The 13,244-nt window shown below is 40.6% G+C and overlaps 1 protein-coding gene across 1 annotated transcript in view; it reads left to right on the top strand.

The window, feature by feature from the left end:
* Positions 1 to 11,913, top strand: part of LOC147001680 (uncharacterized) — a 33,898-nt gene extending 21,985 nt beyond the window's left edge. Inside the window, exon 9 of the mRNA XM_085828847.1 lies at positions 11,737 to 11,913. Coding sequence (XP_085684973.1) covers positions 11,737 to 11,913 — 177 coding nt within the window. The remainder of the gene's footprint in view (positions 1 to 11,736) is intronic.
* The last annotated feature ends 1,331 nt before the right edge of the window (positions 11,914 to 13,244 follow it).

Genomic DNA, 13,244 nt, shown 5'->3' with positions numbered 1-13,244 from the left:
CAATCCCTGCCTCTGTCTTTGTCCCTGTCTTTGTCACTCTCTCTCTGTCTCTGTTGATCTCACTATGTTTCTCTCTTTTTTTCTCTATATCTCAGTCTATAATGTCTCTGTCTCCGTCTCTGCCTCAGTCTTTCTGTTTGTCAATCTGTATCTATCTATCTCTTTCCTCTGCCTCCTCTATATGTATCAGATACAAGTTCATCTACTCCTCTATTTTTATGATGCCTGTATGCATGCCTGCCTGCCTACTGCCATGTTCCCCACCTTGACAATCCTCAATCACCCTTTTATATTGTTGGCCAACCCCAATTGAATATTTTCTTTATACTTTATCCTGATCAAGATGTGTCCTAGCAATAAAACAGTGAATAAGAAAGCAAAAGAAACTCTTAATTAATGCAAAGATCAGCTACAAGATGGGAGAGGATCTTTACTAAGTGTACATATGACAGAGAGTTCATTTCTAGACAATCGGATGGTGTTTAAAACCAAACACCAGAAAACCTGCCTGTTAAATACTAAAACATTATAAATTTAAGCATTTCAAAATGTTCTATGGCTGTACATGGTAGTGCACACCTGTAATCCCAGCAGTCAGAAGGCAGAGGCAAGAAGAACTGCATGAGCCTCTGGACAGTCTGGTCTATGTACTAGATTCTGGGACAGCAGGGGTAACTAGAGAGTCCCAGTCTCAAACATACTCCCTTCTGATGTTCTGTCGAACTGAACAGAATCTTCAAAAGAAGAGAAAGAAATGGATCATAGATATGTATTTACACATTTAATATCCTTCCTCATAGGAAAATGCAAATTAAAATAGTTTTAACCTTGTATCTTACTGCAGTCAGAATGGCTATTAACAATAGCCTAAGGACCACAACTGTTGGCATGAGTGTGGGGTAAGAGAATATATTCACCTGTACAGTCATTACGAAAAACAGGAGAAATGTTCTGGAAAATATTACTAGAGATAGATCTTCTATATGAACCAGCTGTACTATTTGTGGTGGTGTGAATGAGAAGAACCCTTATAGGCTCATAGATTTGGATACTTGGTCAACAGGGTATAGCACTATTTGATCGAATTTGGAGCTGTGGCCTTCTGTGGGGGTGGGCTTTTAAGTTTCAAAAGCCCAGCTCAGGGCCAGTATCCCTGCTTCCTGCAAATCCAGATCCAGAACTCTCAGCTACTTCTCCAACACCATGTCCTATGCATGATTCTGTCAAGACAAAAATTTACTAAAATTCTGAAATGGTAAGCAGACCCCCATTTAAATGCTCTCCTTAAAGGGACCTATCATGGTCCTGTTGTCTCTTTCTAGCAAGAGAACACAGACTCAGACACTATTCCAGGGCATATAGCCAAAGGCATTATCCTAAGACAGAGACCTGGGTGTGCTCATGTTCCTTGCTGATTTATTCACAATAGGCAGGACATCAAAACAACCCAGACGTAAATATAACTGATGAAAGGATAATGAATATATGGTTCATATACACAATGGTAATGAACTGTGACAATATAAATGACATTTACAGGTTAATGGATGGAGACATGAATAATCTTTCTGAGTGATATAACCCAGACCCAAAAAGACAAATACCACATGATGTGTCTTATGTTGATGGTAACTTTGAATGTCTAGAGATGTGTATTTAAACTGCAGTATCCATTGAAGGTAATGCATAGTGTTGAGTTATAGGAGGATATTTCAAGAAAATAATAGAACACATAATTGGTGAAGGAGAAAAAAGGAAAACAGTAGGACTGAGTGAGGTAAATATCTTGGGAGATTGCAGAGGACTGTGGTGGCTTGAATATGCTTGATCATGGGAGTGGTACCTTTAGGAGTTGTGGCCTTGTTAGAAACAGTGTGTCAGTGTGGAGGGTGGGCTTTGAGACCCTCCTACTAAACACCAGTTAGACAGTCTTCTTGGTGCCTTCAGAATAAGATATAGCGCTCTTAGCTTCTTCTCCAAAGTAATGTCTGTCTAGATGCTGCCATGCTTCCTGCCTTGAAATCAATGGACTGAGCCTATGAACCTATAAGCCAGATCTAATGAAAAGTGGCCTTGGTCCTGGTGTCTCCTCACATCAATAAAACTCAAAGACCTGGGACAGTAGACCACCATGTCAGGAATTTGGTAAGGTTGAGTGGGTTGGAAGTCCCAGACCCACAGCAGATGGCAAAAGTGTCACCTGCTTCCTAAAAGGCCTCTTTCATGGGACCAAAATCTCTATATAGGAACATGGCCTGTGGTCATTTAGAACAGAATAGGGTTCCCCCTACTAATGAGGTACCTAGAAGATGGTAGGGTTTAGTCAATAAGCTTCCCTTCCTGGACATTCCTTCCTCAGAAGGTACTTAACTTCTAGTCTAACCTCAAGACATGTTATGCTTTCATTTCCATGAAAAACAATCAATAAACAGTTTAGAACCAAGGAGTGTCTCTCTCATCAAATCAACTGTGGGTTATACGAAGAAAAAGCCTTTGCCTACAGAGCCATGCCATCTAAGTCTCCAACAGAAGGCCCCTTAATTCTCCTGGACTAGTCACTTCTGAGCTAATACAGAATTTCCCATTCCCTGTTTTCAGGGCTAGTTCTCAGCCTGCTGGCCTCCTACATGCTCAGCTCCTCTGTGACTTCTAGCAGTACCTGCATGTCCAAGATTCTGAGAACCCCTTGGCCTGGTCTCCTTGCAGGCCAGCAGGCTCTAACCTGCTATAAACTCCCTGCAACTCAGCACTGTCTGGATGTCTAGGATTTCCTGGGTCCATGTCCCCAGACTCCTTAACATAGGCCCATGGAATTCAGAAACTCCATTCTCTACTCTTGCCTGTGGTTTTCAATGTCAAATGGACTCCAAGGTGTCAGGGAACCCCAGCTTCGATCTCCCATGCCCAAGGCTACATTCTTCCACACCCTAAGTAGTGTAATTGCATTTCAATCCAGGTCAATACCAGACAGTGGGCTTAGGATACATACAATCTACCATGTCTGCATTTGGTCTGCCCAGTTGGTTTCCCACACCTGTGCTGCAGATCAGAAAGCAAAACAACACTAAGACAAGGAAGTAGTATGGAGGTGGGATAACTGACTGCAGACTTTTGAAAGGCCACCTGTAAGCCTACAATTTAAGAAGCTTTTTAATACACAAACCCATATAAAGGAGGTTTAAATGAAAATACCCTATTATGCTCTGACAATTCCTCCCCTGAACATAATATACTACCCAATGAAAAGCCCAGGGCCAGGTTTGCTTTATCTTGTTTGGAGTTGCTCATCACTGAGTCTCATACACACTCCCCAATCATTAAAGACTGCTTCCATTGCTCTTCCTCCCTTTCTGGAAGTCAATGGTCAGACCACATTGCTGAAGAAGATGGTATCTGGCACAGCCATCAATTCAGGCATCTATCTCATTATTTTCTTGAGAACATATCTATTACTCTTTAGCAGTTACTTGGAGATATTTGGCCCATTGCAACCCACCAAATGTCTATAGAAGAGATAATCCCTTGGTAGCTGAGATTGCAAATCCCAGTCCACCATCACCCTCCTAAAATCTGGCAACTGATATTCTAATTTCAGCTTCTCTAAGTGGGCTAAACTGGAGAGGGAGCCCAGGGCCTCAGGCACACCAAGCAGCAAACACTACAGGACAATACACTACACTTCACCACAGCACACCGCACCACACCACACTATAGTATACTACACTAGATAACCCCAGTCCTCCTGTTTCTCTGAGATCAACTTTGGCTGTCCACTGTGGGAACATGTCTTCTTTATATATCTGCACTGGATATAGGAAAATATGTTTTAACCAAGATCACTTTGGTGTTTGTCTAGCAAGTTTGTTGGCAATGTTAAAGATTTTCAATTGACATGCAACTTTATCCTTTGTGAAGATTCAATATAAGAATACAATGTACAACTATCAAATTATTTATCATTTCTTTTCATTGGGAGCTTTCAACTCCCATTTTCATTTTGACCTAATGTTTTCTTGTTGGTTGGTATTGTGGTAGAAGCTGTTCCACACTCTTTAATTTTCTTCTCCTAGGTATAATGACCATTACCATACAACCCTGAAAATATTCATCTCATCAGATAGCTTTAACGTGGCTAAATACTCTTTTGCAAACAAATTATGGATTATGGAGAATCTGGGGGTTGGGTTTTAAAATACTTTTACCAAAATAGTCAGAATATAAAACCTCTTACCTAGTTTCTGGTTTATTTCGAAGGAAAAGCTCATCTGTAGTATAGAAATGTTTTTCTTAAACAAGGACTTGCTGTAACCAAGTCTTTGAAGATTAGCTTTAATTGTCAGTTGGAAACAACCTGGAGTGAATCTGGGAGTAGAGTCTCAACAAGGGATATTTCCCTGGGTGGCCTGTGGGCATATCTTTGGGGTTAGTTCTCCTAGTCAAATTAAATGATATCAAAAGCCACAGCCCACTCTCAGAGGCAATATTCCCTAGACAAGGAAGAGGCCCCGAATGCATAAAGGTGGAGAATTGAGCTGAACACAAGTAAGCACTCAAGCGACCTAGTGAGCATATCTGTGTTCATTTGTCTCTGCATTGGAAGGTCAGTGTGATGTGACCAGTACTCTCAAGCACCAGCTGTCACGACTTCCTGCAATGCTGGGCAGTCACATGAAACTGTAAACTAAACAAACTGTTTCTCTCCTAAGATGCTTTTTCTGAAGCGTCTTTTCATTTGTCCACCCTGTCAGATCTTCTCATTTGGAGGCTTGGAACTCTTTTTACTTTATTTCTCCATCAAATGCAACATGTTTCTGGGAACTGAACTTTCCCTTCTACAATGTTAAGTACTAGAATTAATTTCTTTGTTCTTATTGTAATTTGACATCTGTTATCTAACAATCCCCATCTCCTTCCTTCTACTCAGGTCTCTACAAGAACTATCTCATCTACTCTATTTCTATAGAAGATGTAATCCCTTGGTAGCTGAGATTGCAACTCCCAGTCCACCATCACCCTCCTAAAATCTGTCAACTGATATTCTAACTTCAGCTTCTCTAAGTGGGCTAAACTGGAGAGGAGCCCAGGGCCTCATGTATACCAACCAGCAAACACTACACGAGTGTACACTACACTTCACCACAACACACCACCCCTCTCCACACTACAGTATACTACACTAGAGAACCCCAGTCCTCCTGTTTCTCTGAGATCAACTTTCTTTCTTAGCACTTGCTCAGCCTTCCTGCGTGGATTATCTGCCCAAACAAGGTGAATGTAATAAAACAAAGGGAACATTTTCTACTTTCATAATCCACATTAAAATTTGCTGTGAACTCTCTGCAGTTCATGACCACCAGGAACACCTGGCCTCCATTCTCCCCATTGCCACTTACTGGGTTCCCTCTCCATTTTTTCTGTTCTCTTTTCTAATCTGAGGATACAGCCTTGGATACTCATTTTTTGGGTACTTTGTCCTTTCCTTCAGACCTCTGTATTTGCTGTTTCTCCCCTTAGGACTCTGTGTATCAGGCTGAGTACTTATAGAGCTGTTTCTAACTCTGCATCAGCCGATACCCACAAGAGCTTCTGGCCCTCAGACAGGTGGTTCTCCAAAGCTTTAGATAAGAGGTGTGACTCTGAATAACACCCTGACTCCTGCAGACGGATGGCTGCTGAACAAACTCCATGACTAGTTGTACCAGGAGGGTTTTGGGACTCCTCCAAGTCTGGCTGCACTGCAGCTTCTCCTACAATTCAATGGGGATGCCTTACAGGTTAAGAGGATCAGTCAAGTACTAACAAGGTGGCCACATGGACACATCCAGAAAGGCATGGTACAGGAGAAGCTGAAATTCCTACTTGTTCATGTGAAGGCTGCTAATAGAACATTAATGTCCAGGCAGCTAGGGTGAGGGTCTTGACCACACCCTATACTCCAACTTGGCCACACCTTCTTATATTGCCACTCAGTGGGCTGAGCATATAAAAACCATAACAAATATTGATGCAAAAATACTCAATAACTTCTTGGAAACTGAATCTAATAACACATGCAAATGATCATTCACCATGATCCAATAGGCATCATGTAGGGGTGTAAGAATGATTCAATGTTTTGGAATTCATCAAAGTAATATACTATGTAATAAATTTAAGAAAGTATTACTTGATCATCCCTTTAGATGCTGTATCATCCCACAGATGCAGGAATGATTCAATATATGGAAATCCATCAATGTAATCCACTATATAAAATAACTTAAAATATATTGGATAATCTCATCAGATGCTGAAAAAGTGTTTGACAAAATACAATACAACTTCAAGTTCAATGCACTGGAGGGATCAGAAATCACGGTCTATATCTGAATATAATAAGAGCAACATTGAGCAATCCAGTTGCCAACATCAAAATATATGAATAAAAATTTGAAGCCGTCCCCTTAAAATCAGAGACAAGGAAAGACTTCCCCCTCTTCCTCTATGTATTCAACATAGTTCTTGACATTTTACCCAGAGCAATCAGGCAAAAAAAAGCAGATCAAAGTGATACAAATTGGGAGGGAGGAATTCAAGACACTACAATTTGAGGAGTATGGGATATTACACATAAGTGAGCCCAAAAAAATCCAGGAGAGAACTCCTACAGATGATAAACCACTTCAGCAAAGTCAATGGATATAAAATTAACTCAGAAAATCCAGGAACTTTCCTCTACTCAAAGGGTAATTAGGTTGAGGAAGAAATTTTAAAAAACAACATACTTCACAATAGTCACAAACAATATCTTGGTGTGACTCTAACAAATCAAGGGAAAGATCTGAATGACAAGAACATTAAGTCTCTGAACAAAGAAATCAAAGAAGACCATAGAATATGGAAAGATCTCCCATGGTCATTAATGAGCAGGATTAATATAGTAAAAAAGGTCCATCTCGCCAAAATAATCTACGGATTCAATGCAATCCCCATCACAATTCTAACTCATTTCCTCACAGAGATAGAAAAAGCAATTCTCAAATTTATCTGGAATAACAGAAACCACAGTATAGCAAAAACTATTCTTAACAATAAAAGAATGGCTGGGGAAATCACCATCCCTGATGTCAAAATATACCACAGGGCAATAGTGATAAAAATGGCATGGTACTGGTATAGACAGACAAGTAGACAGATGGAATGGAATTGAAGACCTAGAAATGGACCTACACTCATATGGTACTTGATCTTTGTCAAAGGAGCCAAAACCATCCAGTGGATAAAAGACAGCATTTTCAACAATTGGTGCTTGTTCAACTGGCAGTATGCATATAGAAGAATGCAAATTGATCTATTCTTATCTCCTTGTACAAAGCTCAAGTCCAAGTCACTCAAGGACCTCCACATAAAACAAGATACACTGGATCTAATACAAGAGAGAGCAGTAGAGAACCTCAAACATATTGGCAAAGGGGAAATGTTGCTGTACAGGACACCAATGGCTCATGCTGTAAGATAAAAAACATTGTCAAATGGGACCCCATAAAATTGAAAAGCTTTGTAAGGCAAAGGATGCTGTCTAAAGGACAAAATTGAACACACATATTGGGAAAACATCTGTACCAACCCTACGTCTGATAGAGGGCTAATATCCAAAAAATACCAAGAACTCAAGAAGTTACACTCCAGAGATCTTAATAACCCTATTAAAGAATGGGGTACAGAGCTAAACAGAAAATTCTCAACTGAGGAATCTTGAATGGTTGAGATGTACTTAAAGAAATGTTCAATATCTTTAGTCATCAGGGAAATGCAAATCAAAATGACCCTAAAATTCCACTTCACAGCACTCAGATGGGCCAAGAACAAAAGTCAGCTGACAGGGGATTCTGGCAAGAATGTGAAAAAAGAAGAACATTCCTCCATTCCTGCTGGGACAGCAAGTTGGAAAAACCACTTTGGAGATCAATCTGGCAATTCATGAGAAAGTTGGAAATAGTTCTACCTCAAATACAGGTATACCACCATGGTACATAGACCCAAAAGATTCTCCAATATATTAAAAGGACACATGCACCACTACTTTCATAGCAACCTTATAATGACCAGATGCGAAAACAACCCAGATGTCCCTCAACAGAGGAATGAATACAGAAAATATGGTACATTGTACAGAAGTACTACTCAGCTTTAAAAACATTACTTCATGAAAGTCAAGGCCAATGTTTGGAAGTTGAAATATCATCCTGAGTGTGGTATCCTAGTCACAAAAGGATATAGATGGTATGTAGTTATTGATAAGTGGAAATTGTTCAAAAAATGCATGGAATCCTCACGATACAACTAACAGACTATGGGAAACCGAAGAAGGAAGATCACACCAAAGTGTGAATGCTACAGTTCTACTCAGAAGGGGGAAGAAAAGAATGTTTGGAAGTAGGAGGAGAGAAGGATCTGGGAGGGAGAGAAGAGTAGGAGGTAAAGGGGGTTCTGGTTCAGACATGGGAGGAGACCGGGAAGAAGTACAGAGGGAAAGTCATTTGAAATGAGGTCTGTAGCCACTGGGGAGGGGGAACTGTGTGTAACCACTATAAAGTCTCAGATGCCAGGGACCCAAGAGAGTCCCAGAACCCAACATGAAGGACATAAGCCGAATACCAAACAAAGAAGAAGTAGGAACTATACAGACCATATTTATTGGATAAGCATGGAAACCTTTGAAGGATGTAGCCACCCAACCATCTCAAAAGTATTAATCCAGAATTCCTTCTATCAAAAGGAAATGCAGGGGTAAAGAGAGGAGCAGAGCTTGAAGGAAAGGCCATCTAGAGACTGCCCCAACTTGGGATCCATTCCATCTGGAGACACCAAACCCAGTCACTATTGCTGATGTCAAGAAATCTGATGCTGTCAGGAGCCTGGCAAGTTTCTCTCTCTCTCTTCTCTCTCTCCTTTTTTTTTCCCCCACAGGTGCAGGAACATTTTTGTTGCTTTTCCCTAAACACAGTGTAACATTGATAGATAACATTTGTACCAAGTTAGGATTATGGGTAATCAGGAGACGATTCAGTATATCAGTATGTAGCAATGGTCCTCAACCTTCCTAATGCTGCAGCAAATCTTTTATGTACTTCTTCATGTTTTGGTGATACTCCCGCCCCCATACCATGTAATTATTGAAATGCTACTTCATAACTGCAACTTTGGTATTTGGTCTCTCTTGAAATTCTATGCATGCAGCCAAACATGAGACCGAGCAAGGGGACCCAGATTGTGAAGTTAGGACAAGGACTGAAGGAACAGAAGGGGATTGCAACTCCATAAGGAGAACAACAAATTCAACCAAACAGAGCCTCGCAAAACTCACATGCACTAAACCACTAAGCACATAGTACATGAGGGGATATCCAGAGTTCCAGCTGGATACGTAGCAGAAGAATGCCTTATCTGGCATCAATGGGAGGGAATGCCCTTGGTCCTGTACAGGCATGATGATCCAGGGTTGGGCAATGCTAGGGCACTGAGGCAAGAGTGTGGGGAGGAGGGGGTATAGGAGCACCCTCATACATAAAGGAAACCCTAGAAGTGGAGGGGATGGGGTTTTTGGAGGGGGAACTGAGAAGGAGGATAACATTTGGAATGGAAATACATAAGAAAATCAATAAAGAAAAAGTAAAAATAAAGTTATAAAAATCACAAATGGGGCAACCCTGGAGAAGGACAATCTACAAAATAGATCAGGATCTACAGATACAAGCCTCACCAAAAGAACTTAGAAAAGAGAATTACAGGCAAAGGAAATACCATAAATGATATTACAAAGTCACTCAAAGAAAATACAAAGAGTAAAAAACTCCTAAGTCAAAACATCTAGCAAATACAGGACACAATAAAATGAACAAAACTAAGAATAATAGAAAAAGAAGTGGGTGAGACTTAACAATTCAAAGACCCAGAAAACATCTTCAACAATATCATTTTTAAAAGTCCTTAACCTAAAGACAGAGATGGCCTTAAGTTTGCAAGAAACCTACAACACACCAAATCGATTCGACCAATACAGAAAATCATCCTGTCACATATTAAACAAAAGTATAAATGTACAGAATAAAAAAAGAAAATATTACAAGCTCTAAGGGAAAAAAAAGTCAAATAACATACAAAGGAAGACCTATGAGAATTACATCAGACTTGTCACCAGAAATGATAATATCTAGAAGATCTTGGACAAATGTCTTGCAAACTCTAAGAGAATACAAAAGCCAGCCCTGGCTTCTATACCCAGAAAACTCTTTATGACCATAGTTGGAGAAACTAAGATATTCTGCAACAAAAACAAATTCAAACAATATCTTTCCACTACTCCAGCACTACAGAGGATACTAGAAGCAAAATTCAAACAGAATAAGTGTAAACATACCCAAGAAAACACAACAAATGAATAATCTCACTAGAGACCCAAAGAAAAAGAAAAGCATGTTGTCACCATTCCCTGCCCTATTATCTCTATGAGTTTAATAGTGTTTATCAACCTACATGGTCTGTTGGAAAGGCATCACCCCAACCCTCCACCACCAATAAGCAGGATCAGAGAATCAAGAGGATGGAGAAGCTCAAAGGGATCAAAAATGAGAGAGATGAACTCCAGGGAATCCTAGCCAATTACACTAACAAGGATTTGAACAACAGGTAGTCATTATGCCCAGTTCTTTGCTGACTGTCTTGGGCCCTCTCTGTTAACCTCAGTTTCCCTCATATCACAGGAGGCTAAAACACCAGGCTGTCCACACATCCCAATTCATTTTGCTGAATGGATTTTCGACACAGAACTTCAAGTTCAGATAGGAGTGAAATGGGACTCAGGCAATTTGATTTCTCCAAAGGTAAATCAGAGCCTGTGGTATGAATTACAGTCTGGGCTTTAGGGTTGTAGTGTGTGAGCCCTAATCCTGCAATGTAAGAATCCTATACAGGTATAAGTTTTGGGGAGAGGCAAAGTACACTGTGTTTATGGCCAATCATGTTTGCAGTTGACCTGGAAATAATTTGTGTTCAACTGGTAATGTCAACAGCTGGAGGGGCCTGGTCCCACATACTGTCTCTCAGTATAACTGGATTGGCCATAGTTCATCACTGCTTTTATCACATTCTATTCACTATACTATCAGATAATGTGTGTTCATTTGGCATTCGGATTGTGTTTGATTATGGGGGGGGTGTCAGTGTGTGTGTGTGTGTGTGTGTGTGTGTGTGTATGTGTTCCACTTAAGAGCTGGAGTGTCTGTGTGGTATGCTGGGGCCTGAGATTTTGCTTGACACAGTTTCCAGCCAAAAATAGTGAAGACAGAGGGAGCCTCACTTTGAGCAGCACAGCATATGAGCTCTGTGCTCACCTTAGGTGCACACTGGAAATGTAGCATCCTGTAGATACTGATTATGTCCTTTGGGAGTTTATGTAGCAATAGAAGCAAGGATTGACAATTCCTTGTCTACAAACAGATATGTAGGTGGACCCAGGACTACAGCACAGGTTCCTGGAAAGTTCTTGGAGTGCTAGTCTATTCTTTCATGCCCCTTCGGGGAGATAAAGTAGGTCAAATCCCTGCTTTTACTTCCCTGCCTCTACTGACCCCAGGCAAAGAGTAATAAGTTTAATAAGCTCCAAGTGGAACTGGTAACATGGAGCAATGTCGTGGTATATATGTGTTGGGGTAGTCCATGATTCAGCTTGAATTAACATGATCCTTGTATCCATAGTTCATGGGATTATTTGCTCCTTGGGCCATGCCCTCCCACAGAATCAAAATTAGGACATTCATGCTCAACATGCAACATGATCAGGTGATGACTGACCTGAAGAGAATGCCTCAGGACATTAGTGAAGCCTTGTACAAGTACAAGGAGTTGACTAAAGAAAATCAATTCTACTGGTGAGTGACTAACAGGATCATGATCCATGTACTAGGCACAGGATATGTCTGCCCATCCTTGTCTTTGAACCAAAGTAGGGGCTCAGTTTATATACTGTTTGCCTCTAAACCAGAAGATATCAGAAAATGGAAAGATCTCCCATGCTCATGGATTTGCAGGATCAACACTGTAAAAATGGCTGTCTTGCCAAAAGCAATCTACAGATTCAATGCAATCCCCATCAAAATTCCAACCCAATTCTTTAACCAATTAGAAAGAGCAATCTGCAAATTCATCTGGAATAACAAAAAACCTAGGATAGCAAAAACTCTTCTCAAGGATAAAAGAACCTCTGGTGGAATCACCATGCCTGACATAAAGCTTTACTACAGAGCAATTGTGATAAAAACTGCATGGTACTGGTATAGTGACAGACAAGTAGTCCAATGGAATAGAATTGAAGACCCAGAAATGAACCCACACACCTCTGGTCACTTGATCTTTGACAAGGGAGCTAAAACCATCCAGTGGAAGAAAGACAGCATTTTCAACAAATTATGCTGGCACAACTGGTTGTTATCATGTAGAAGAATGTGAATTGATCCATTTCTATCTCCTTGTACTAAGGTCAGATCTAAGTGGATCAAGGAACTCCACATAAAACCAGAAACACTGAAACTTATAGAGAAGAAAGTGGGGAAATGCCTTGAAGATATGGGCACAGAGGAAAAATTCCTGAATAGAACAGCAATGGCTTTTGCTGTAAGATCGTGAATTGACAAATGGAACCTCATGAAACTTTAAGCTTCTGCAAGGCAAAAGACACCGCTAATAAGACAAAAAGGCCACCAACAGATTGGGAAAGGATCTTTACCTCTCCTAAATCAGATAGGGGACTAATATCCAATATATATAAAGAACTCAAGATGGTGGACTCCAGAAAATCAAATAACCCCATTAAAAAATGGGGCTCAGAACCAAACAAAGAATTCTCACCTGAGGAATACTGAATGGCAGAGAAGCACCTTAAAAAATGGTCATTTGCTTCTTAGGGGTCATGTGAGACAGGCAGGACAAAATTTACAAGTATTAGATCCCAGTGGAATTGCCAAATGAATGGTTATCATTGCCTTTGGGGGGGGGATTTTATGTTTTCTCTCCCCTTTCCCTGCATTGCAAGATGGTCTCTTCACCCTGCCTAGATCTTGACTCACACTGAAAGAGCCTGAGCAGGTACTTGTCAGTCCTGTTTTCTGTCAGTGTTGCTCGAGTTCTTTCCTAGAGCTTATATTCTGGAGCTGACTGGATCAACAGGGATGTGAAATAGGCTTCTCTCAGGCTGAGTGTCAGTGTGA

This window comes from Mus caroli, unplaced genomic scaffold (genome assembly GCF_978045245.1).
Source record: "Mus caroli unplaced genomic scaffold, Mus_caroli_1 scaffold_12, whole genome shotgun sequence".
NCBI lineage: Eukaryota > Metazoa > Chordata > Mammalia > Rodentia > Muridae > Mus > Mus caroli.
This window is presented reverse-complemented; position numbering and strand designations above follow the sequence as displayed.